The sequence below is a fragment of the Echiichthys vipera genome (genome assembly GCF_963691815.1).
Source record: "Echiichthys vipera genome assembly, chromosome: 21".
Taxonomy (NCBI): domain Eukaryota; kingdom Metazoa; phylum Chordata; class Actinopteri; order Perciformes; family Trachinidae; genus Echiichthys; species Echiichthys vipera.
In genome coordinates, this window is record NC_139846.1 from 7,894,262 (window position 1) to 7,917,200 (window position 22,939).

General features: G+C 39.4%; 1 protein-coding gene across 1 annotated transcript in view; it reads left to right on the plus strand.

Moving 5' to 3' along the window:
- Positions 1 to 9,000: 9,000 nt before the first annotated feature.
- The window catches only part of myo3a (myosin IIIA), a gene marked incomplete at both ends in the record, with an annotated part of 57,623 nt that continues 43,684 nt past the window's right edge, over positions 9,001 to 22,939 (plus strand). The window contains 4 exons of the mRNA XM_083936507.1: positions 9,001 to 9,168; positions 12,023 to 12,157; positions 21,531 to 21,635; positions 21,794 to 21,893. Of these exons, the coding sequence (XP_083792633.1) occupies positions 9,001 to 9,168; positions 12,023 to 12,157; positions 21,531 to 21,635; positions 21,794 to 21,893 (508 nt within the window). The remainder of the gene's footprint in view (positions 9,169 to 12,022; positions 12,158 to 21,530; positions 21,636 to 21,793; positions 21,894 to 22,939) is intronic.

Here is a 22,939-nt window from a genome sequence, read left to right on the forward strand (position 1 = left end):
AAAATGCTGCAGCTCGTGTACTAACTAAAACAAATAGAAGAGAACATATTTCTCCTGTATTAGCTTCTCTGCACTGGCTACCTGTAAAATCTAGAATAGAATTTAAAATCCTTCTCCTTACGTACAAAGCTCTTATTGGTCAGGCTCCGTCGTATCTTAAAGAGCTCATAGTACCGTATCACCCAACTAGATCTCTGCGCTCTGAGAATGCAGGGCTACTCGTCGTTCCTAGAGTCTCCAAAAGTAGAATGGGAGGCAGAGCCTTCAGCTACCAAGCTCCTCTCCTGTGGAACCAACTCCCAAATGTTATTCGGGAGGCAGACACTGTCCCCTTATTTAAGAGTAAACTTAAAACTTTCCTTTTTGATAAAGCTTACAGCTAGGGCTTACGATGAGACTTTATTCTGCTTAATTATGCTGCTATAGGCCTAGTCTGCCGGGGGATAATACTTTTCCTGATACTCTGAGCTTCTCTCCTCTCTGTCTGAATCATTCATATCCCATCAATGCATGTTACTGATTCAGCTTCTTCCCCGGAGCTGTTTGTGCTTTGTCGTCTCGCAGGTCTCTGCTGATCGTGGTGGTGCTTGCTGCCGTGGTCCTACATGACGCTTCCTGCTGCTATTGTCACTGTTACTCATATCTACTATCACTAGTTTAATAAACTATAAAATTTGTAGCTGTATTGTAGCTGCTACTGCCACTACTCATCATTGATCATGTTTGCCACCATAATTATTATCATTTTCATATTCTGTCACCTTAGCTGTGCTTGTTTCTACTATTCTGTTGTATTAACTGCCTTAACATATACGTCATATTCACATTACTATAAATATTATAGTTACTGTTAGGCTTTGCTTGCATCTCTGGAAGTGTGTCTGTCTGTCTCTCCCTGTCCATCTGTGTGTCTTTTCTCTCTTTCTCTCTCCTTTTCTTCCTCCCCAACCGGTCAAGACAGATGGCCGTCCTCCACAGAGCTGGGTCTGTCTGACGTTCCTGCCTGTTATAGGGAAGGTTTTCGTTGCCACTGTACTCTACAGAGGAATTGTTGGGTCTATGTAAATCATAAATAAGTCATTGAGTGTGGTCTTTACCTACTCTGTAAAGTGTCCTGAGATAACTTTTGTTATGATTTGACACTATAAATAAAATTGAATTGAATTGAATATACATTATAATAACTGCCTATAAGCCTTCCAGTCACAGTCCAGAAGTCAAATGCAAAAAAAGCACAGCAGAAACAGTCATTTGTTGGTTATTCTTAGCTCACAATTGAGCAGCTGCCATCAGTGTTTCAGCTCTTCGACCTGCTGTTACATGCTTTCTTGCAAATTGGGCTCATGTTTCCCTGTCCTGTACAGAAACAACATAGACCAGAAAACAGACTGACCACCTGGACTGGAGCGGGATTGGTTTTCAGTAGAAAGGACTCTCATGAAGTTAAGTGTTCAGTTCAACACATGAGAAAATCAGAGCATATCTGAAAATAAAGACTGAACAATCATGACGTTAATCTGGACCTTTGTTGTAGTTAATGTCAGCCAAAACAAGAAAAAATGACAAAATGCACCTTCTCATTTTACATCAACTGCCTCAACCTGGTACTATTATATATAGATTCTGTTAGTTATTATAAATTATGGTATTAATGCACTACTCCACTTTATTCTATCTATCAGGTCCTATATTGTATCCATCACAGCACTATGGTCACTTTATTTTTCAGTATTCATCTGTTACACAGAGCTAGCATATACTTAGACTGCTGTTTTCCTGCCATGCACCACTATCACTTTATTATCTAGCTTATAGTTATATATTATATTTATACTCTATTACTGCACTATAGTTCTGTTTATGTCTGCTCATTACACACATGTATCATGTCTGACCTCATCTGAATCCGATCACTGTCCACTTATATCTTTTCTGCACTACAGTTCTGTTCATACCTGTTTTAACAGTCTACTGCGTGTTTACATCTTATACACCCGCTCACATGTCTGCTTACATCTGATACACGCATGTCTTTCTACATCTCACGCCAACGATGTTCTCTGTATCTAACCTGTACTAACACACTAACATCCTGACACTTATTCTACCTGTACTAACACACTAACATCCTGACACTTATTCTAACCTGTACTAACACACTAACATCCTGACACTTATTCTAACCTGTACTAACACACTAACATCCTGACACTTATTCTACCTGTACTAACACACTAACATCCTGACACTTATTCTACCTGTACTAACACACTAACATCCTGACACTTATTCTACCTGTACTAACACACTAACATCCTGACACTTATTCTACCTGTACTAACACACTAGCATCCTGACACTTGTTCTACCTGTACTAACACACTAACATCCTGACACTTATTCTACCTGTACTAACACACTAACATCCTGACACTTACTCTTCTTTTACACTTTATTCTTGTGTTAGGTTAAAATGTTTTTGTATAGTTGCACTATCGTTATTTGCTGCTCTGTGTGCCCTGAATTGCCCCCCGGGGACGAATAAAGTTTTTTGAATTGAATTGAACTGAATATATTTGTATGACTAGATGTAGAATTCAAATTGTTGATTGAGATGCGGTGCAAAAACATTGATGTGAATACATCTAATATTCATTCATTCATCTTCAACCGCTTGTCCCTATCGGGGTCGCGGGGGGGCTGGAGCCGATCCAAGCTGACATCCGGCGTGAGGCGGGGTACAACCATTCACACCTACGGGCAACTTAGAGTCATCAATGAACCTAACACGAGCATGTCTTTAGACTGTGGGAGGAAGCCGGAGAACCCGGAGAGAACCCAAGCAGACACGGGGAGAAAATGCAAACTCCACACAGAACCAGGAACCCTCTCACTGTGAGGCGACATTGCTAACCACCACCCCACCGTGTCACCCTACATCTAATCTAATCTAATCTAATATAATAGTGTTTACTGCTTTGTTAGATAACAGATTTCTCTCTCTCTCTGATGGATGCATGCCTCTGAGTGTTTAGGGGAAAACAATCCCTGTGCCATCTGTTAGTCTCTATGATGAATTAACAGCTTCACTGCTTAAGCAATTTGTTTCTGACACTTTGAACAGAATCAATAATTTGAAGGGAAAGTCATTGCTACATGAAATATCACTTTTACACTACACCAAGATGTTAGGGGATGTGATTGGGTAAAGTTTTGTTGTTAACATTGTCAAATTGAAGTTATTATTATGACATTATGACATCACTCTGATGAACACTTCAAATCAGTCATGCATCAAAACATTACACATTTTACACTATACTCGATTTTTACAGTTAAATGCACATCATGCATCATCATCATCATGCACTGTAACATCTATATAAATATGTATACTGTAGGCTATATGTACATTTTTCATGCATACTACATGTATGCATGCATAAAAAATGTACATATCCACCCATGTACTGTGTTTTTCTTTGCACTTTATTTATGTAGTTGGTCATTTGTGCTATCTGCCCAGCTTTGTGCAAGTACATTGAGAGCAATGGAAAAACTGAATTAGTATGTGCATATACAGTACTTGGCCAATAAAGCTGATTCATTATCATGATGGCCATGCTTATGATGACCTCTTTAGCACATAATTAGCAATGCTAATGGCAGAGTTAACCACGTTCCTCTAAACATGCAGAACTGCAGTGGACAATGAACATGTTGTCAAAGATGTTCTTCATTGACCTTTATGAAAAGAAAAGTTGATGACATTTTCATTTCATAAGCAATCAGCTTTACAGGTAAGCTAGTTATTAGCTCATTAATGGATCTGACTTTCCGGGAAGCTTAACCATTAGCACAAGTGATTTTCAATAATACATTTTAATAATGTGATCATTCATTTATCAAAGGTTTAGTATGAAACTTTCAACTAGTTAAACACGATAACTGTGCTCAAGATCAACAGGTTTTCAAATAGAACTTTAGCTAGCTGGTGCGGTTTAGATGGCAGGCGGGCGTTTAAAGTTAGCTTAACAGATGAGGAAACTGGCGGTTAGCCTGCCAATGTTAGCAAGCTAAACAGATGTGGAAATGATGGATTGGTTTAATAACAGGTCTGTTGTGGCTAACCAGGTGTTGAAATAGCCAATTAGCTTGCAATCGCTAATGTGACTAAACCGTTTGTTCAGCTCGGTGTTAGCGAGGCAACGTTAATGTTAGAAACAAACAGTTACCTCTTGCATGGAAATGCCAATAGTGGCAATAGTAAGCTAAACAACATAGTGGTATTGTAAAGGGGTCTAAACAAGTATCTGTTAGGTAGGGAAATGCCAGAGAGAGAGAGAGAGAGAGAGAGAGAGAGAGAGAGAGAGAGAGAGAGAGAGAGAGAGAGAGAGAGAGAGAGAGAGAGAGCGAGAGAGAAAGAGAGGGAGGGGGGGGGGTTGGTTTATAGGGTCCTGTTTGCTGAATTCTCACAGCATACATTATTCCCCCCTCCTGCTCTTAAGCTTGCAAGACTAATAGAGAGAGAAAGAGAACCCACATTGGAAAATTCATATTACAGCAGCAGGTAATCCAAATATATCAATAGAAACTAAACACAACAGATACAATAAATAAACAAGGCTCAAGACTGAACACTTGGCTTACTTTTTAAATATAAGACGTACGTTATAATAATGCACATTTGTTGAAGAGACTGCACTGGGTTTAGGTTAGGAAATTGGATCGAATGCTCAGATATTGTTGATCATGATATCATGATATTGTTTTTACAAATATCTCAAAATAAATGGCAATGATATTGATGTAAAAAAAAAAAAAAAGAAGCTTAGTCTCACAAACTGAATTCATTTGAGGGAAGCTTCAGATATCAGAGAGTCCCTGAAGTGAACTCTCAGCCCGGCTCTGGCTCAGCCCCACAGCAGCTCTTTCCCCAGCAGTGTGCCTGTGTAATGGGACACTTGCTAAACGATGCTGAGAGCACTCCAGTGCAGTCATGGCCTGTTGCACCTGACTCCATGCACTGGCCTGTTGTTAGCTTGTCTTCTACAAGCTAATTTATGACACTGTCAGACTCATCGCCTGCTACTGGACGTCCTCAAACTAATTACTCGAGCCTATTAACTTTGGTATGCTTTGCAACATTGTGTTGCTTCTTCCTGATGTATAATACATAGCAGAGGAGGTTGGGGCACACCGGAACTACATCCTGCTCTTGCTTTGCTAATGCTATCATCCACAGCTGATGCTCAAGCATGTAAATGCACACACAAGTAAGTATGATGATGAGTTTTGGCTTTTTGTGTCACTAAATATGATACAAATGCTAAACCCTGAAAAACATATACACACATTTGTTTGGCTGGCCTAAAATGTGTGCATGTTTTACTTGCTTCTCTAGTTAGACTGAAAGCAAGGCTGCTTCATTTGGATTCCTTATTTGCAAACTTTGGGAGTGGCTCAGCACAGTGCAGCTGTGTGTGTTTACCTGTGAATACAGTGTGTGTGTGTGTGTGTGTGGGTGTGTGTGTGTGTGTGTGTGTGTGTGTCTGTGCATGTTTGAATGTGTCTAAATCTATGCTTTTCTCTAACCATCCATGTGCCTGTGTTTGCTGTGTTGCCTCTCGCCATCATCCATCAAAGGTCAGTGAATATAAATATTGAAATAGTTAATGTTCATTGCAATTGTTTCACTAAGTTTAAATCTGTACAGAGCAGCGTGGTTTATGTCCATGTGTGACAAAGTTATTTTACCATTAGAGCCCGGCGAAATGGCAGACAAATCCTCTTTCCAAATATAGGTCGATATATATATATATATATATATATATATATATATATATATATATATATATCACTATAAAGCTTATTTTCTGGTGATTCAATAAATAAGTAGTGAATATGAAGTAACCAAATGGTGAAACCATTTTTGTACTGTGTGAGTTAAAGTCTTTAACTCACACAGTACAAAAATGTCAAAGAGTCTGAATATTTTCTTATTTCATTAAGAATTTTAGTGCAGAGTGAACATAACATGCAAGGATCCAAGCGTAAAGCACCATTCAAATGACAAATACTGCTGCAATGCTTTTGGGCTGCTGGATTTTCGACATTGCGATAGAAATGACGTAGAAAAATAAATACATAGTAGACATTTTTGCATTGTTTTAAATGTTTATATTGTCATGTCACCAAGCCCTAATTTGTTGTTGTCTTTTTTAAAATCTGAAACATGTCAGTGTTTCTACATTTCCCAGACCTGTTATTATTAATATTTGAATCACTTATTAGCAAATAGCAAACAGCAAACAGCAAGGACTAAACAATCAATGCTTCCATTAGCACTTGGTGCTAATGATGCATCTCTGTGTTCTTTTACAAAACTCATGCGCTCTTGAGTGAAAGTATTTTTCACTTATCTTGGCTTGTGGACAAGCACTTTTCTTGTGCCAAGGTTAAGTTGAAACTTTAACCCACTCATCAGCGTCACAGATTAGTCCGTGCCGGTGTCCCCTTAATCCCAAATGGATCTTCTGTTTCCTCGAAGAGCTTCAGGTGTCCAAACCTCCAATTACACATCACTGAGATCAGAGGCTACATTTTCACTTAGGACCTTTTGAATGTAATTTATCGTTGGTTCTCAATATAAACAATGTGATTTATTCATTTTTTTAGATCTATAATAACTGTATTCTTTCTTTCAAAACCACAGTATTGCTTCTGCTCATACAGTAAATACATGCTCCGATATACATGTGCAGTTCACTATTGGTGCGTAGACTGTGGTTAATACCACATCACTAAACAACTAACTAAAAGTGACAACCAGCCACTTAGATAACACACACACACACACACACACACGCACGCACGCACGCACGCACGCACGCGCACACACACACACACACACACACACACACACACACACACACACACACACACACACACACACACACACACACACACACACACACACACACACACACATACTGTCTCCTAGGGTCATTTCCTTGAGGCCTGTGCTCCTGTTGGAGGTGTCCAGTGTGAGTCCTTAGGTTTCGCCCTCCTGTCTCATGTGTCACAGCATGTTGTCACACATAGAGGCAGTGATGTATTATTGAAGATGTCTGCAGGTTACTTAGGTCCTGTACATTAGGCATACACAAGTGCAATTATGTACACATGGACAAACATGGACAGGAGTCTAATTGCACTGCATAGGCAATGACTGATAATATCACAGCAGATATATCTCTGAGTGCCAGTTTATGTTGTTCTGGAGGGACTTTTTCACAGTAGCTCCATCAAACTGATTTATATCATCATAACAATCATAACTAGTTTGGTGAGATGTCGGAAGTGAATCTAAGAGGAAGCCTCCCATGAACATAAATAAAGTGACCCCAGATTAAAAAAAAGGAGGAGTGGCGCTCCTGCTGCACTTTGCGCTTAGGGCCTTTAACCAGCTTTCCTTTGTGTATGAATGGGCGTCTATATGGGGAAAGGCTCACAGTGCAGCAGTGGCTAATTCCTGCTAATCCCGCCGTATCTCCTACCACTTAGAGATGGTTTCCAACGGCAGCCATGGAGCTGGGGAATTGCTAGTGAGATTAGCCCGCGTTAGCTCCTCCTTTTGTGGTTTACACTCACAGCCAGGTCAGACTGGCCCACCACTGCTGCAATGCTAACCTTTTGCACAGAAATGGATTAACTACTTTTCAAAAATGTTTCAAGTCTTAGTTAGAGAACGATGTAAGTGTGTTTCCATTTATTCTCTCATTGTGGTTTTAGTTTTGTGTGGATTCAGTGTTTTATGCAAACTGTGAGGGCAGCAACAGGCACTCTTATCCTGAAGTGTGTGTAGAGGTGTTTGTGTAGGATTTGGCAGTGATTTCCTTTACATGATGCGTTTGTTGGCTCTGACAACAATCTCTTAATCGTACTGCATTTGATAACCTTGTGTTTACAGTATTGTGTTGTGATTTTTAAAATAATGTTACAAATGTTTGGACAGCAGTTGTCCAAATGCACAAAGATTGACAACATGGGGACATTTTATCTTGAAGTTGAGACTCTGCTTTGGCTGGCTGTGAAAGTAGAAAACACACGCCACAAAAAGAGCTTAGGAGCGAGCTTTAGAAGTTGTGAGACACATTTCTAACCATGAAATTAGAAAGCTATTCATTACTAAGTACCATGATGCATCAGTATGTACTATGCTTTTTACATCTTCCAACAAGAAAATAAAAACCCTTGATGTCACCATGAGTCAGCTCAGCTCCAAAAAAGACATAATCAGAACCCAGCGCCTAGACACAGTGTGTTAAATGCAAAGTCCTCAAAACTTGGAGACTACAAGCTCTTCTGAGACACCCGAGTCCTTTCACATAAAGACATCGCTGAGAGTTGGTTGGTTGTTTTTGTTCACGAGAATAGTGCAACAAAACACTTTGAGCTCAAACCAGCTTTGGGAATTTGCTTCAAATACAGCCACAAGGCTGCATAATGTAAAGGAAGGTGCACACATTTGTACTGCATGCACATGTATGCCTGTTTGTTTTATTTAACTCTATTAGCATCGAAAAGCTCTATGGCAAGCCCCAAACATGAGCCCCAAGCTATCCAGCTACTACTGGATTATCCTCTACTAATGAAACACTTGAAGTGCATCCAGTTTAATTCCCAAACAAACCAGCATGACAGCATCTGAACACTAGACAAGCCACTCATCTGGTTACACCTTTGTACGGTGGAACCGGCATGGTTCAACAACAAATGTATTGAGTATTGTATTACTGTTTCAGGTGTGGCAACCATTGGTTTGGTGGTTAATAGTTCGTATTATGTATTTTACTTGTATACTGGACTTCAGGTCTCTTTCGGCTGAGCTCATCATGCACATCAGCCTGTGCTTACTGCAGATTCTCGAGCAGCTGCCCCCTCCTCTCCCTTATATTGACCTGTGTGCTTTTCTTTCATAGGAGATCTCTCCTGAAGATGTTTCCACAATCAGGGAAATCGATTGTCTTTGACAACTTCCCAGATCCCACTGACGCCTGGGACATCATCGAGACGATCGGGAAAGGGACCTACGGAAAAGTCTACAAGGTGCTCAACAAACTAGATGGAAGTAAAGCGGCTGTAAAGATACTGGATCCCATCCATGTAAGTTGACTTTCATATCTGGAACATGAATACATTTCAGTTTATATTACTTATTATATACTACTTCTATAAGCATAGTTCACATGTCGATACCAGTTTGTATTCAGTGGTTGTTAGGGCAGCTATAAGCTGGTGGTGTGTTTATGGCTTTTTTGTTGGAGGCATAGGGCAAGTTACTGTCTTGTGTCTCTACTGTCACATTTATAGCATCTGTATATCAGACATTTGGACACCAACACAGATTAGATCTGGGCCACAATTTTCCCTCTTGCTGTCTGTTAACTTTATGGTTTGCTTTCAGTTGTTAAGTCAGTATATTTCTTCCCAGTCATTTTATTTACCTCACACTTCATTCTATCTTGTCTCTGTAGATTTAATATAGTATATATAAGTAATATATCATTTATAGACAGCATTTTTAGTGATTTAGATCTGCCATTTCCACAACATATGATGCATGTGTTCTCAGGTTTAAGTTTGCATTTACAAGCTGTATCCTTTTTATTTTTATTACTTGGATACAGTCCACAAACCCCACAACAAGACATTACAATCATGTGTGATACACTTACCTTAGCCCACGTTTACTCCAATGAGTATGAAATCAAAATTACACACGCTACTAGTTAATGTAAGGACCAGAACTTAGGCCCATCATTCCAGAGAGGATGCAGCCATTTTACACTGAGGGATTTAACAGGTGGACTGAAAAGTATGTTGATAGATCTGTGGTAGATCTGATGCATCATCAGCGCAGTGACTGAGTCTTTAGCTGGTCGTTCACAAGATTAACATCATGCTGCTCTACTTTATTCTATGCACAGGATGTTTAGAGTTTTCTTCCATCTGCAACCGTTTTGTCAGCAAACTGCGTGTGATTAATTGTTGATCATCATTTGGATGTATCATGGCAGCACTCTTTGCTCCTTTGCTTGTGCAGGGTTTTTAGCATTGAGCCAAAACACATTTGGCACCTGTGTGAGAAGCAAATTTGGCCTAAAGCAATATTTTGACACAGAGCGGAGGTGCATGATGTTACTTCTGTCAGCGTGGGTCTGGGGACATCTTATAAAGCAAAGATTCTGTATTTCTTTTCTACAGTGACAACATTTCTCAATTACAGAACATTACTAGGAAAGAGATTCTACCATAAACGTGTAACTCTAACTGTTTATTTTTGAAGCTACAGTGAACTGTATGGCTTATTTAACAACTCTAACGAGCAGCCATTCTCATCTATTAAATCCAGCCTTCGGGCTATTAAAAGTCTCATTAGTCTTTTGTGAATTTGTTACTCTTTCTCATTATTGAGAAATGATTATCTACAGACCATTTGGCTGTGAGGACATTACCATCGTCTTTGTTTCAGGTTATATGGTATTGTAGGAAGTCCTCAGTCCCCTTACTGATACCTGGGCTTTGGTATTCGCTGATACAGAGTACTGATCCAGTACCAGTTTTTAATCAATAATTAAGGTCATACACTTTGATTATTGATTAAACACTAGTCTTTTTTCTGACTGATAACCGATTGTTAACAGGTCATTGACCTCGCAAGTAGATGCGGTGGATGCAGTCAGACATGCATTCCGCGGACAGCTTCAGGTTTCAGAAGTGTGGATGTGTCCGCAGCAATGTGAAACACGGTGGCTGCGCAACTGGTACAATTCTGCAGCTGTCTGTGAAGAGTATATCTGCCAGATCCACCTGCGAGGTTGTCAGCTGTGTGTCTGTGTGTATAGTGTGTGTGTGAAAGGCGCTCACAGAGGACAGCTGCGGAGCAACACAGAGTGTGTCAGTCAGAATGGTCACAGCCACAGCTGACATACAAATATAATTTGCTCGTGCTTGACCTCTTCAGTAAAAAGCGGGCGTGGTTGCACGCTTTGCCCCCATGAGTTGCAGTTAATTATTATTAATATTTTTCAAATAATATATATTGTTTTTACTGCATAACTGAGAGTGTTAATCTGTCAAATGTGTTATTGTCGGTTAACGGTTAATCATTAACATCTCTGTTGTCTTTCTGGGTAGAGGTGACTGGGGTCATTCTTGTATGTGTAAGGAAACATCAGGCTTGACTTCAACATTGCTTTCTTAACTTTATAAAACAAAATGTCACAAATAAGTACATACATATACATTTGCTGATTGGGTATGTATTATTTAAATAATAGATCCTGCACCAGCAACTTGGAAAAAAAGATCTTCAAAATTAATAAGAATTACAATTCAAGTGCAAACCTTTTAAATGCAGCGACTAACTGGTCAAAATCCAGTATATAATATGTAAAGTATATGAACATATAATTGAATTAAATAGATCTGCCCCATTGTCACTGATACTAGATCCATTTGATCCAGTTCATTCTTGAACTCTCAACATAAGAACTAAAACTTTTTTATCTTGTCATATTCACATCTTGTAATGAGAACAGTAACAGTGGTCACTGCAGGATACGAACCAACTGCACAGACATAAAGGACTTACTAATCTGTGTCTGAAAACAGTCGTTTGAAATGTTTAAATTAAACATTTCTATGTAAAATCTCCCCCGTCTTGTTATCCTTAATCACACATTATGGCTACAGCATACAATAAAAGAATATCCCATAATAACTGTAATTAAGATGTCCCAGATTTGCACTTTCTTTTTACCCACAATAGATTCCAGAGTCATTCATGGAGGCTTCTTAAATCCGTTTTTGGGCTTATTCACATTTTTTCCTTCCTTTTGATATTTTCGTAATAAAGTGTCGAAAAAATGGAAACATTGTTATAAACTTTTGCAAAACATGACTCAGTGGATTAAAAAAATATGTCTTATGAGTGCTTTTGGTCCTTGTTTTGCAGGATATTGATGAGGAGATCGAAGCAGAGTACAACATCCTCAAAGCTCTTTCTGACCATGCCAATGTTGTCAAATTTTACGGCATGTACTACAAGAAGGACGTGAAATGCGGAGACCAGTTGTGGCTAGTACTGGAGGTAGGAACACCTTATTTTTGCCACAACCTATAGATTTGACTAAGACCTTAAGTAGACCTATGAGTTCACTGTGCAGCCAAGGAGCGTATAAGTGCAGATTAAAGGTACATCACATAGAATGTCTCGCCAGGTATATGCAGCAATGACCAAATCTTCCCTGGGATTATGTAACGGTTTAAGCCACCCCAGGTAGTCTAGGAGTTTACTTATAGGCCACCTGGGGGGATTTGGTCGCAAGCTAACAACATGGATGTGTTGGGGGTGGAGGTTAGCTCGCGTGACATGGGCACCCTGCTGAGAGCAGCAGAGCAGGGATTTCTGTTTACAGGGCTGTCACAGTATATTAGTTTATACAACTACTGTAGCAGGTAGAGTGCAGCCCCAAATGTCTCCTGTAGCTGTTTCTGGTCTTTGGATTGTGGGTAGAAAATGCTTAAATTGTGGAAAGGATACAACATATTTTATGGTTGTTGGTGCACTTATACAACTGCTAAATTGGTGACTAGGTTTTAAATAAACTAATACTTACCTAATACCTAAATACCAAATGGCCTGGTTTTTAACAAAAACATCAATGCATTTGACTTTGAGACTGCTTTCTTGCACTTGCTGACATACAGGAAAGGTGTTTGTGAAAATTCAAGGGGACTTTTTTTCTGTACATCTAAAAAAAAAAAGAAGCCTCCAGCATTTTCCATTACCTACTGTAGCCCTTTTCAAATGTCAGTCTTCGGAAAAACATGTAATGGAGGTCAACCTCAGAGGAGGGAAAGTGTTTATGGGGGCCAACACGGCGGCAGATGTGGGCTTTCTTTGCCTTTTGACTTTCTGTCCATGTAGTTAGTGTTCCTGCTTTGATAAGAGAGCAGCACAAAGCCGGAGACATCTGGTAAACACGATCAGCATTAATAGGAAAGAATGCTGAGGAAGTGTCACAGCTACGGTGCAGGTCGTGGAAATAGTGTGTTGGAAGTATGCAATGTAGCACTTTTAGTCACGCTGTCGACGTGGCTCTAGGGGCGGTTGGACCACATCTGGCCCGGATGGAAATATCTCAGCTGGCTATTGATATGAAATGTTGTGCAGACAGTCATGGTCCCCTGAGGATTAACCTTTTTCTGTCGATCCCCCAACTTTTCCTTTAGCGCCATCATGATGTTGACCCTTTTTGTTCTTGAGTAAAATGACAACCATCAACTATCGCATGAAGTTTGATACAGAAATTGTTCCCATAGTTCCCAGAGGATGAACCTTGCAGACTTTGATTGCCTGACTTTTCTTCTAGCTCCACCAGCAGTATGTTAGTTTTGGTTCCAAGAACAATGCCTTTATAACTATGATAAAAAAATCACGTTTTACACAGGATACATTGAGAACATTTGTGATTTCTCTTTTTCTCTATTTTCCTCGAATTTGCACCACTGCTTTGGATATTTTAAATTTTTTATTATTTTATGAAGTAATGGAAAAATACTGTTAACATTGCCTGAGCTCCAGGGGAAAAGGGTATTTAAGAGAATACCACAATGTTAAAAAAAACAAAACACATCAAACATGGAGGAGAAATTTAAAAAAAAGATATAAAGGTTATTTTAAAAAAAAGGTAGATTTTTGTTTGTGTGCATCTTGCAATTCCAGTATGCCACCTAATTCTAAAGCATTCATTTTGCTTTCCACAACTTTTTCTGACTGCACATATAGAAAGAAATGTCTGTTAGCTGTCTTCCACATTGTGCTGTTCCTTCCTCCATTATCAGGTGCAGCAGTGCTAGAACAGAGTGTCCATATTTCTGTAATCCAAGCTCAGTGGGCTTTGCATCAACAGCAGCAGTGTTATGCTAACCCACTAGATAGTTTTCACCTCTCCAGCTTGTGTTTCTGTCCCTTTTCATCGCTGTCCTTCCGTCTGACCTTTGCAATGACTTTGCTAGGATGTCAAGTACAATCTTAGATGCAATAATCAGACCGCAAACCGCATTATAGGAAAACAAAGACCTTTATTTGGTAACATGTTTTTTATTTTTTTTTCAATGGAGTTATTGTTAGTTTTGTTTCATGTTGTTTTGCTCTGTCTGGACTCATTTCTTATGATTAAAAAAATACAAATATGGGGTAATGGGAGCTCACCCAGCATTGCTACTTTGTTTATTCCCTGTTTCCTCTGTGGTTTGCATTTAAAGTTTTCTGTATTTCCCTTGCAAAAATCTGCAGCCTGCAGTCCAAATCTGGTGGCTAATCCTGAGTCTGAAATCACTGCCTGACAGTTTAGCAATTGGCTTTGTGGGGCTGCATGTGTTTGTGTGTGTGTGCTCTGAAGTAGATGCACATGGGGTTTTAGCAGTGAAGAGACAGGAAAGCAGACAGTGAGGTGGTCATTCACCATGGTTACTGTGCCTCCTTTCTAAACTGTAATTTTCCATCCTTGTGCTCAGCTGAGGAGCCTTTCTCTGCCCTGCACTGACATCAGACTGCTCATTATAAAGAGAATACATACAAATTGCATCCTTTTACTTTGTTAGCCGCTCATTGGGGTCTGCGAGCTTTTGGCTTTGCCTCTGTAGTGTGCTCCTTTTATTATAGCGGATGTGGGCAGAGATGAGCAAGCTTTCATGTACGAGGCCCTAATTCAGCTCAGAGAGAGCTCAAATATACTTCAAAGATAGCGATGATTGAGCGACTTTTAGTCTCCAATTGGAACTAAAAACTGGATTTGGATGTGCATTGCATTTGTGAGCTCCTGTGTTTCACCCAAAGGCCCTGTTAAATGAAGGCCAATGACTAGTGCAATCTTTTAAAAAACTCATCTTAAAGATGCGTCTCATCTCCCATTATGCAAAAAAGAAAAATGATAAATTGAAATTGCAATACTCTGTGCCTATATTGCACCTTTGTGTTCTAACTTAAATTGTTTATAGAATTTGATGCTAGTAGTGGCAGCAATTAGAGAGCGACTATTAGATGCAAAAGCTGATGCTTAAATTTGGCTAATAAAAGACAGAAACACCTTGTTTACATGTTCATTGATAGAGTTTTGGACTGTCAAAGCAAAGACTCTAAGCCTGATTTTGCCTTCTACATCAGAAAGTTGTGAAGGGGTTTGGAGCTGATGTGCGCCTCCATCACTAACATCTATGCATCAGAGTTGTTAACATGTGGCTGCCAACTGTTCGCTGTGATCCTAACAGAGAATTATATTCAGAAACACTTTCTGCAAATATTTAAAAAACAAACAAATAAAAGAATGGGTTCAGTCACTAGGAAATGGAAGAAGAAACGGAACCAAAATTGCATCGGCGTCTATAAGAGTTTCTGTTTCTCTGCAGAGATGGAAGACCTTGTCATACTGTCTCTGTTACATTAAACATTATGGTAGAGTGGCTGAAAAGAAACGTTCCTGTATAACACGCCGTATGACAGCACAGCCAGTTCAAACGATTAAACAGCACTTAGAAAACTTAATGGCGACAGAAGCATTGTGATAGACTGTAAATAAAGATGGACGATATGTTTCAACTTTTTCCCTCCGTACAAAAATTAAGCCAGTCAATCACAGCTGTCAATGATGATGTGTGCCCCCCCCCCCCTTTTTAAGCATCAAATAACTAATTAAAACCAAGAGAGTTGTGTGAAATGTTGACATAATTATGGTAGGAATCTTTGAGTTATGGCTAAACATGTGTTTTGTGAGGCCTTCTGACCTCCAGGTGGACGTAAGAAAATCTCTTCAGGCACTCCTGAGGCGTCCGCTTCAACCAGACAGACTGACGTATATACGGTCAACCCGGGAACATCGCCTGTTCTGGGGCATTATAATGGACACTCAAACAAACATCAGCATAATGAGAGCTACCTAAAATGTCAGAAACCTACTCTGGAACCTATCCAGCAGACAGCCACCAGCGGGGCGACCGAGGTGTTTTGGCTTCATTTTTGGGGAGCTGTCATGATTTATATACCGTCTGTGGTCAAGACGGAGAAAACAATGGAATTAGCAAAGAGGTTTCTAAGATAGAAACACAAGTACAAGCTTGGATACAGATTTACCTTTCAGCATGTCAATGAGCAAAGCACAGAGCCAAGAAAACACTAGAAGGGAGCTGGAATTTCCTTGAGTAGAACAGCCAACAGGAAGAAACCCAAGTATGCAAAGCTGATAGAGTCAAATCTAAACAGACTTCAAGATATTAAAATTCACATTTGGTGCTTCTGAACTATTAGAACTCCATCTTTTGACCCCCATCAGACCAGTGTTTACTTCTTACCCTTTTTTTCATCATCTCTCACTGCACCAAATTGCTTATTTTCAGATACCTTCTCAAAGTTACAAATAAACCTTTATTTGCCCTCATTAGTCTCTACTCTAACTTGTCCTGCCCTCTCGCCCCAACCTCTGCAGTCATTAATTGGAAATGAGTTTTAAAATGCTGTCCCGTGTTCAGACTTTTCAGTGAACTGGGCCAGAAAGTAGACACCTTAGCTATTATGCCTGTGTAAACGCAGTAACAATCGGATTGTTTTTCTCTTGAGACGATCCAGCATGCAACACACACAGGAACACACATGATTATACGTTGCTGCAGACAACATGCAACTCTATCTGTTCAATAATGTTGCAGTAAATAAGACATATAATATAGGTTTACATCAGCAAGGAAACGTACATCAAAGATAGTTGAGTAAGAAGTCGCTGTGGTTTCTCCTCACTGTCAGTCCACACTGTTTGTTTCATCTTCAAATTTGTTTCATCCACATTAGTACGTCTTTGATCGACTACTTTCATTTACATGACTAAACAGGCACCTGATCTCATTTGTAATGGAGAATATCCCACTCAGTATTCAATCCATTCATTGTTTTTCTTTGAAAATTGATAGTTCTGTGGAAGCCATAGACTGTAGATGGATGGCTTGACAGCTCCCCCAAGTAAAGCCAAAACATCTAAACCATTGATTTGAGACATGATGACTCAGATGACTTGTCTGTGATCATTTTATGTATTCAGTTTAAATATTAAATTACAATTAAAAAGCTCAAAATTGTCAATGTTGACATTAACCAGTCTGCGAGGGCTGATGTTAGCTAGCGTGAGCCAGATACAATCTGTTCTCTAACAACTTTGTCTCTAGCTAACATTAGCCTGAAAATCAACCCAAACCATTTTTATTGACAAGAAATTAAGAAATAAATAAGCTTAAAGAGGACCTGTTATTATTTTCTGACCTATAAATGTATTTATAATGTTTTATAGTCATGTTTATTAATACCAAAGTGTCAAATAATGAAGTACTTGCATTTAGACGTGAGCCCTTCGGACCGTCTGGGTTGGCTGTGCTCAGCTTTTATTAGAGATTTCTCACACAGAGGTGCTGCAGCAATGGACAATATGAGAAATATACTGTTTCTTTAAAGATCAGAGCATGTAAACCGAGTGTAGTTGACCCGAAAAATACAAGGATGACCCTGAAAACGAGCATAATAGGGCCTCTTTAAGTATTTTTGTTTAATGACGTTGTAGTGTCAGGATTTCACTATGCAAAAGGGTTTTTGATAGAGAAATTAAGAAATAAATAAGCTTTTGTTATTTTTAAGTTATTTGTTTTTGTTTGATTACATTTATGTCATTTAATATCAATAATTACAATACAAATTTCATTTTGAACAGGTTAGATACATTTGCCAATGATATTATTAGACAGGAACTAACAGCTTGACTTTTCTCTTTATAAAGACTGGATACTGCAGGTCAGTGACTTGAATTGACTTGCCCAAGAAAAAATGACTCAGGACTGGAGACTTGGACCTAATGACTTGAGTCACATGTCTGTTTTAGCCATTTCTCTTTAGTCTTTTGTTTTTTTTCTATGTTACAATTGTGGAAAAGAACCCTCACGCTAGTTGTGTTTAAATATGTGTACCCAAAGGTTAGTAAATCTGGTTTCCTCTGTACAAGATTTAAAGCCAGATCTGCAGTTTCATATGTCGTTTCCACTCTGCAGAGGTTCAAGTCTTCACCACATGTCAAATAATTAATCATGTCGAGCATCACTTTCTGGAAGTGCTCACTGTGGCTAAAGTGAGAGCACTAACGTTTAGCGCTACTAAATCTAGAGCACCAGACCTCTCATTAATATGGATTTGTCTGCCTGCCCTGTGTAATTTAATGATGACAGGTGATATGGCAGCAGTGATGTGGACTGACGTCAAGCGCGGCTCACTGTCAGAGACCGCTGTCTGCGAAAGCCTCGGTGGTATTCTCTGCTTAGCTGCAGTTTGTTTGCACGGCTGATAGGCAGCAGAGAGGAGGAGTGATTAAGCTCCCCATGTGGCAGCTGAGGTACATGCCGTCCCTCCTGCAACAGTTCTCTGGGCTCCTGATGGATGGGCAGGTTGATATGCAGATAGAAAAGAGACACGAGGCACTGCATTGAAAACTTGTGTCATTGCGTAGTCAAGGTCAAAGACTTGCTTCACTCTCAGCATGTAGTGCATGGGAGGAGTACTGAATGGGTCTGCCTGGCACTGGCCCAGGGGCCTGAGTGCTTATGTTGCCCCTGGGCTAGAGTTTCTGTTTGAACTAGCTATTAATCTTTCTTGTAGGAAAGTCAAACGTCTGCAAAAAGTCACAAAGACACTCAAAACTACTACAAAGACTCACAAATGACAAAAAGGAAGACAACAAAACTACTACAAAGAGAAACAAAAATGAGTACAAGACTAAAAATGACCATACAGAGACACAAAACGACAGCAAAGACTTAAAACTATTGGCACTAAAACACAATGGACCTTCATCGCATTAAGAAACAAATATTTTCAATGCATGACAGATAGGACACACACCTGTCCGTCTGTCTTTTCTCTCTTTCTCTCTCCTTTTTTCCCTCCCCGACCGGTGCAGACAGATGTCCGTCCTCCACAGAGCTGGGTCTGTCTGACGTTCCTGCCTGTTAAAGGGAAGGTTTTCAATGCCACTGTGTGCACAAGCTTGCTGGACTAATACTGTATATAATAACTATAATAATTACTAGTACTTTTATTAAAGAGAATGCAACTTGTTGCTTCTCATGGGGGAATTGTTGGGTCTCTGTAAATCATGAATAAGTCATAGAGTGTGGTCTTTACCTACTCTGTATGTAAAGTCTCTTGAGATAACTGTTGTTATCTTTCGGCACTATAAATAAAATAAAATTGTATTAAATTGAATCTATTTAGAGAAATAAGTATCATGAATCAAAAATCCCCCCTTATTAAAAATGTCATAAAAATGTTCATATATACATACACAGTGATGTTAATTATATAAATGAATGTTACAGTTAGAGGAGAAATGATAGTAAACAGCAGTTCATTTGCTGTACAAGTGACCCCTGACCACATTCACACTATTCAGGATTATCCTGATGATGGAAATTCATCACGATTGACTTACTATGAGTTTTTGAATATTTTTTTATCCTGATCGACAATTAAAAACGATTATAGTCTCATCCCTAGCCTTGAACTCCATCTGTCCGTAGGGAATTTTCTCAAGGACTGAGTCTCGCTGTTGGCAGTTTATGTTGTAGATCTGATTAATTCTCCCACACAACTAAAAATGTCCTTCTCCTATGACCTCTTACGTCAGATGCCAAGCAGCTACAGTAGAAGCATAGTTAACGGCGGTCAATGAGGCGAATATCGCCCGACGTGGATGTTCTGCCGATAAATCGGTGCATCCATAGTGAAATCTTGACCGATATTTTTCACTAGTTTCAGACAGTTTATAGACTTAACTATTAATAGCAAAAAAGAGGAATCAATAGAATAATCACTATTGAGAATAATATGTATTTGCATCCCTAAAATCAACTCAATGAGCATTTTGTTCTTTAGAAAGGGTTCATTGTAAGTTGTAAGTGGAAGAAGCAATTTATAGCTTCCTGTGGTTAGCTCAATTAGCTGCAGTAAGTAGCTTAGAAACACTGTGGCAAAATATGTGCAAAGGCAATCAAGCCCTGTGGGTGGAAGTATAATGAAATGACTAAATGGGTCCCTATTTGGAGATTTGGGCACACAGCCGCAAATATTATGTCTGTGTTATGATGCTACTATCGTACCAGTCAGCACTTTTCTTAGTATTGCAGGGGAAAATATTCATAGATTAATAAAGCATTACTTTTCTATTATGTACGTTTTTATCAAAACGTGCTGTGGGTAGCCTCCTGTTTCCCCTGACCATTTTGGAGAAATAAATATTGCATTATGAGCCCCATGCTGAGCTGTTGTGTACAATACCCTGTCATTTTGAATGTGAATTGAAAAATCCAATAGTTGTGTTAATGCTGTAGTGTATAAGTTATTAACCTTTTCTGATAAGCAGTGCACATCTCTTCAGTACGATCGCTACAGGGGACTGATTCTTATCCTAAATGAGCATGCACCACAGCACCTCTTATTTCCTGATTAAGCTTTCAGTTTGCAAGTGCGGGAAATTAGTGTAATTATACAAGAACAAGTGTTTTATGCATAAAAAGATACGATGGAAATTTCCTGTCAAACACAAAATGTTTTGGCACGAGTAGGAAAGACATGCCTTGAAATTCAAAATGGAAAAAGAGGCGTTTGTATGTTCATCTCTCTTACCACACAGAGGTCTGTGCTTATAAACAGTGTTCATATGTAGAATCTACTATTTCTGTTCACTAGCAGCTCCCAGCACTGTTATAGACATCGTTAGAGCTTTTTATTTCCCCTATACCTCTGGCATCTCCCAAAGAAAGGCCTAGATTAAGGGTTATTATTGTTGCCAAGGCAACCTACCGGGTAATTTTCTGTAATTTTCCAAGAGGGATTGCTGTTGACGGTGGGGTCCATATCTAGAGGCAGTAAGAAAACACACATAAACACATGAAATCAAACACGTTTTCCTGAAAAGGAAGAAAGTGTCCGTGCTGATTTTAGTCTTGGTACATTCTGTTACCATTGTGAAATGCTGCTCTATAAACGGTGTGTATAATTTTTTTTGGAAAACATAAGAAGATTTACTGTATTTGAAGATGATTTGTGCAGGTTTTATTCTTTTCTGCTTAGTCATCGCAGCGTAGATTAAACCCCCGCACGCAAAATGTACACTCTCCCCGTGGGGCACGATTCCCACCCCCTGCTAAGCTGCCTCAGAAAAGATAAGCCCCAAAAGAGTGACAGAATTACTTCCATTATCTCTTTTCTCACTGTGAAATCTTATGATCAAAACTTTTTTCATCCTCTGTGTGAAATTCTGAATATCTCAGATGCCCCGGATTCCAGCCTATTGTATGAGCTCAGCTATAAGTGCTGAGTCATGTTGAGGTCTTGCTCAGTATTCTCTTTTCTTTGTGGGGCTTTTTTGTTGCAGCTCTGCAATGGTGGCTCCGTGACAGATCTGGCTAAAGGCATGCTGAAGAGAGGAGACAGAATGGATGAACCCATTATTGCCTACATCTTGCACGAGGCCCTCATGGTAAGCCCGGCCCTTTTTGAATGTGCACGAGGGGAGACAATGTTGTACTGTAGAGTTCAACACAACTACCCCCTGTTGCTTCAATGATAAGGGATCATTTTGAAGGCAGGTACTTTATGAAAAAAGCTGTTAACCTCTTTTTTTCTGCCTTTTTTTAGGGTCTCCAGCACCTTCACGTCAATAAGACCATCCACCGTGACGTCAAAGGCAATAACATCCTGTTGACGACGCATGCAGGAGTCAAACTCGTGGATTTTGGTACGCCATGTGTTTCTTTTTGCAGCTTTACAACATTCTTTTTTTGTCTACCATCCTCTAATCAGTGAAAATCATGTTATGGCTGTATTTACCAGAAGAGGGTCAAATCCATTACTTTCAGCTGCTTGCCAAAATGAATTGTGCCACTAATTAGTTTCCCTGAGAGGTTGGAATACATTTACACACAAGGTGGCAGACCAAAATACTTTTTCCATTACAACCTATCTTTTACATTCTCCGGCTGACAGCAGCGGACATTGTTGGTATTCACTCTGTGTTTGCACTGATTTGCTTTTGGGTTTTCTTAACCAAATGAGGCACTCAGAGCAGCACGACCGCAGTTCTTGGATTGGAGGCTCACGATAGGCAAAGTGATTCTGACTATTTCCAGGGGATGACTCACCCCGGTTTTCTTCAGGGGCTGTGAAAACCAGCTGCCTGTTTCCATTACAAATAAAATCCCCTCTCAACATGTGTGTAGGTTTGCATTAAGTCTGCTAATTGTGGGCTTCTCTTAAAAGCCTTTTTCTAACCATGAAGCACAAAGTGCAAAGCTCTTATATGAGAAGCAGGGGTATTTATAGAATCACTTAATATGTGAATACGAAGTAGCTAATGTGGAGCAGGACCACTGTCTGCCTTCAGCAGCTTTTCCCTCCTCACAGGGCTGTTTCTCAACACTTGTTTTGACGAAGGGAAGCCTGCAGGTCTTTATGATTTAAGGTAGAGTTGTAATTAAAACTGTACTTTCCAAAATCATTTAGCCATGTCTGCATCTGGTGATAAGGGCTCCATCCTGGGTCCCGATATTCTTCATTCATCTTTTAGCAGTTTGTGACAATATTATTAAATTGAAATGTCTTCTATGTTAACAGGCTAACTCATAGTCCATATATGGTTATTGTAATGATTCAACTGTCTATAAATAAGAGATATATGTACCAGCAGGGGAAAGGTTATCTAATAATCACTCAAAGCTTCCATTTATAGGAGGCATATGCTCATTTTAGGTTTCTACTATAACATGTCTAAGTGCTTTAATGCTC